Here is a 4,410-nt window from a genome sequence, read left to right as displayed (position 1 = left end):
ATTTATTTGAAAGAATTGTAGTACAACTTTTGTAAGGTAAAAATTGTAATGCATAAATTGAAAAGATATGAAATCGATGTCATAAGTGAAGACTCGCATCTTTTTGAAAGCAAGTTAACTTTCACTCTTCAAAATTTGAAATATATGATGTTTTTACTTCATTTGGCAAAATTTTAAATTTTTTTAGCCAAAATGTTGTTGGGAATGTTGGAAATTTCATTGTTAATCTTGGCACTATATGGGATCCATCTAGTCCATTTTTGAGTTTCATTTTCCTAAAATTCATTTTGAATCACACATCCTCCCAATACAATAATTTTACAAAAACTAAAAAAAAAATTGTACTTTTTAATCACACATTTTTCAAAAAAGTAGGCTCAAACAAACCTTTAGTATTTACATCTATCATACCAAGTGTGACAATATGATATTTTTTTACAATTCTTTGTTCTAAGTTCAAACCACTTCATAACTTAAGCAGTTTAAACTTTGATCATGAAAGAATGAATTTTTTGAAAGTGATTTCATATTTTTAGAAATTTGCTCCCTTCTCTTCTTACACTTTCATATCTCAAGATTTAATCTAAAATAAAAATAAATATCACATTAATATTACAATTAGAGTTATGCTACATTACCAGATTGATTTTATCAAAATTATGTCAGATTAGCACTTGGCAACATTTATTGTAGTTGGGCCACAAACATACTCCAACCATCCAATCATAAATTGCCAACTTATTCTAACAATGATTCTAGTAAAGTAATTTGGTAAAATGGCATAACTCTTATTATTAGTAGAAAAGCAAATGAATAAATGTTATTAGTCACTACTAATAATCTCCAATTTAGATAGCAGTAAGTTGAGTAATGCTATTCATAGTGAAGATTGCTAGTAGTTGCCCTACGTGACATACACTTAACAATTTGGTATTTACACTTAGTAATTTGGTATTTGATACATAGATATGGTAGTTATTTTTTGAATTATAAAACAAATGAAAAATAGCCAAGTGTACGCCACATAGAACAATTGCTGGTAGTCTTTACTGCGAATAGCATTATTCCAGTAAGTTCCTTGATTATTTGTTTAATGGGTGATGATAAATCCATTACCTCCTAAACTTAAACTAGGGTTTATTATTACAAAGTGTAATCTAAAGAAAATTTGTGAATTTTTTTCTATCAATTGAGGCTCTCTTCCAACCACCTCTAGAAGATTTAATCGAAAATATCAACAAATATTTTCAACGCCAAGAAAAAGAATAGGGTTCATTGTTCCAATTCCAATTTCAACTCTAATGAATTTTTATGAATAACACTTTACAAATATTATTAAAATCGTGATGCAACTATTAATATCATTTAAAAGGACTTGACTACTAATTTGGTTAAGGATTATTCCATTTGACCCTGTACGCTCTCAGGGGGACACCTGTCCCCCTAGTATAGGTGGGGCGCATAGCATGATTCTTTTGTTATTTTTTCTTCTACTGAAATATGATTGAATTACCAAAATGATCGCTGAACTTTGTAAAAAATTTCACAAGGTCACTGAACTTTAAAAATCATCAAATTCATACTGAAATTTGTAAAAGATTTCCACGAGATCACTGAACTTTAGAAATCACTAAATCCATCACTGAATTTTGTAAAAGGTTTCCAAGGGATCACTAAATTTAGTGATCCACGAAAAATCTTTTGCAAAATTCAGTGATTCCGTAAAAATATTTTGTAAAATTCAATGATAAATGAGGTGATTTTTAAAGTTCAATGAACCCGTGAATTTTCTTACAAAGTTCAATAATGAATTTGACGATTTTAAAAATTCAGTAACCCTATAAATTTTTTTTACAAATTTCAATAATCATTTGGATAATTCACTCACTGGAATATTACCAATTTTTCTAGGTTGACTATTAACTAATAAGTCGTTAGACATTAATGAAAAAACAAGTTTCTAGAATTTTGACTAATCATTAATTTCTCACCGAAAACTGGCATCCGCTGGAGGGAATCAATACAAATAGGAGCCGACGACTCTGCTTGAGCGTCAAAGCAAAACAGTGTACTGGGCTGTGATTTCGTCACTCAACTGTAATTAAGGATACGCTATTTGTACATAATACGATGTTCTCACACAAAGGGACTCACTTTGAAAGTGGACCCCCTTCATGTGGGGATGAACACATTTATGGACACTTTGAGATGTACGTGTGACATCATCCTAATTTATTCGAAGTGAACCCTCTTCACACGGGAGTGGATATTTTTATGGACAGTCTGATGTACGTATAATATAATCCCTGTAATTAAACCATGGTTAGTTAACCTCCTTAACCCGCCACCGCCTTATTTATTCTGCTCTCACCTCTGCCCATCTCCTCCCCACTCTTATCATTCTTTAACCCCCAACCTTAGAAGGTATTTTCCTTCATTTCATGAACTAATTGTTTCTTTTCTTCACGAAAATGTTGGGTTTTATTTGTTGATTCGTTTTTTGTTTTGGAAGAAACACAGGGTATTTTCAAAAATGGCCTCTTCTGAGAATTTAATGGCGATGGAAAAGTCATGGCCGCCGTTTCGTTCAACACTTTCCGATTCTTGGTTTTTCGATATCTTTTCTAATAAAGAAACAGAAGCACTGACAAAAGCTTTGAAGAAATCGTTCACAAATCCATCAATTGATGATGACTCTAGTCATGATTTTTCAACGGGTACAGTTGAATCTTTTCTGGTTAGTCCCGAATTAAGGCCGGTGCAGACACCCACGGTGGCAGGTGGTTTAGGAAGTGGAGTTTCGTTTGCGAAAAGCCGTTTTGAAGCGCCGGCTGGGAAGATCACGAAGAGAAAGTCACGTACCTCGAAGCGGGCGGCGGCAACGACGTTTATCACGGCTGATGCGGCGAATTTCAGGCAGATGGTCCAGCAGGTGACGGGGTTGAGATTCGGCGGTTTAAATCCAGCGGCACAAGTGCTGAAGCCGCAGCCGCTGCCGCAAAGAGCTATGAATCACATGCAGGATGGTGGGTGCTTGCCAACCCTTGACACCTCAGCTTTCTTGCTGGGCCAAGTGGGGTCCACTTCATTTCAATCTGTTGAGCTACCGGCGGGCAATGTTCCCCCGTCTCCGTCCGGTGCTGGTGGCTTTGAATATGACTCCTTTTTCAGCTTTCCAACTCTTGAGTCTTGGAAAGCTGTGTAACCTGAGATTTTTTATCTAATCCTGGTTTAGACATTGCACTGGAGGCGAGGGGTAAAAGGGAGAATCTTTAATTTTTTTATTTCCCAGTGTAAAACGTCTATATTATACAAAAACAATAAAGTAATGTTTGATGTGTAGGGCAATTTTACTATGGTGCTAAATATCAATTTAGATAATAATTACATGTAATTAAATGGATTATTTAAATGTAATGTCACGTGATTTATTTGATTGGACCAGTTAAGTATGGTTTAAATAACATTATTTTAAATAAGGGACTGCACATTCCGCACAGCGATTCAAAGATTTATCTATTTGTACAGAATTGTTTGTCGTAATTGTTTGCATATATTGTGGTGGTAGCAAATAATTGGCTACAAAAACTGTTTTTAACAGCCAGCATCTAATGAGTATTGGCTTACAATGAGCTATGATGATTCACTTGGAAGTGCTAAAGTTCTTGCGCATTCACTGTTCTTGGAAAGCACTGTCCTGGCACTGGTCTCTGCCTCAGGCCCAAGACCATTAGGGGCCTATTTTTGGTGTGTTTTTTTTTTTTTTTTTTTTTTTTTTTTTTTTTCATATTTTATTTTAAAGTGAGGAATGGAATTTTATTTTTCATGTTTAAGTTTTTCAGTATTTTCATGGAAAATACTTGAAATGCCAAACATATAATTTGTGTTTTATGTTATATATTTAATTTAATTTTCAATAATAATTTTTAAAAATATCAAACCAAACAAATTTTAGAATTTAAAGTATAAGCAACATAAAAGTATTCTAGGTACATGGCCAAACCTGGTCAAATTTGGATTTTTGACTTTTAATTAACTAAAGGATCCCTTGTTTTGAGATAATTCACTGAACAGGGTTTACTATTTGTTCCATTCTGTTTGCCATAATGAAAAAGAATTTGTTCGTACGGACTTTACTCTATCAATCAATTGGACATATGTATAGATGTGACCCCATGTTCAGGTTTGATCATCTGGTCAATTATTTGACTTGAGTCTAACTTTGACCTCGTAATATTTCCAAGAAAAAATCATAGCAATCTTTCGCTTATTAGCACACTTTGTTCAAATCTTTAATTGTGTTATCGGGGGTACCAAATCTTTGAAGAAATTAGCAGATGCAGTCCAAATGACAATTTCCGCCTCTTTGACCATCAAAATCGTTAGTTGACCCCAGTAATTAAAAATTTA

At 33.7% G+C, this 4,410-nt stretch overlaps 1 protein-coding gene across 1 annotated transcript; it reads left to right on the top strand.

The window, feature by feature from the left end:
* Positions 1-2,315: 2,315 nt before the first annotated feature.
* On the top strand, positions 2,316-3,342 carry LOC111403695 (calmodulin-binding protein 25-like). Its single transcript, XM_023032289.1, has 2 exons — positions 2,316-2,424; positions 2,521-3,342. The coding sequence occupies exon 2, from the start codon at positions 2,534-2,536 to the stop codon at positions 3,203-3,205; it is 672 nt and encodes a 223-aa protein (XP_022888057.1). The 5' UTR covers positions 2,316-2,424; positions 2,521-2,533; the 3' UTR covers positions 3,206-3,342.
* The last annotated feature ends 1,068 nt before the right edge of the window (positions 3,343-4,410 follow it).

The sequence above is a fragment of the Olea europaea genome, chromosome 11 (genome assembly GCF_002742605.1).
Source record: "Olea europaea var. sylvestris chromosome 11, O_europaea_v1, whole genome shotgun sequence".
Classification (NCBI taxonomy): domain Eukaryota; kingdom Viridiplantae; phylum Streptophyta; class Magnoliopsida; order Lamiales; family Oleaceae; genus Olea; species Olea europaea.
Note: the sequence above shows the minus strand (reverse complement) of the source record. Positions and strands in the feature narration are given on the sequence as shown.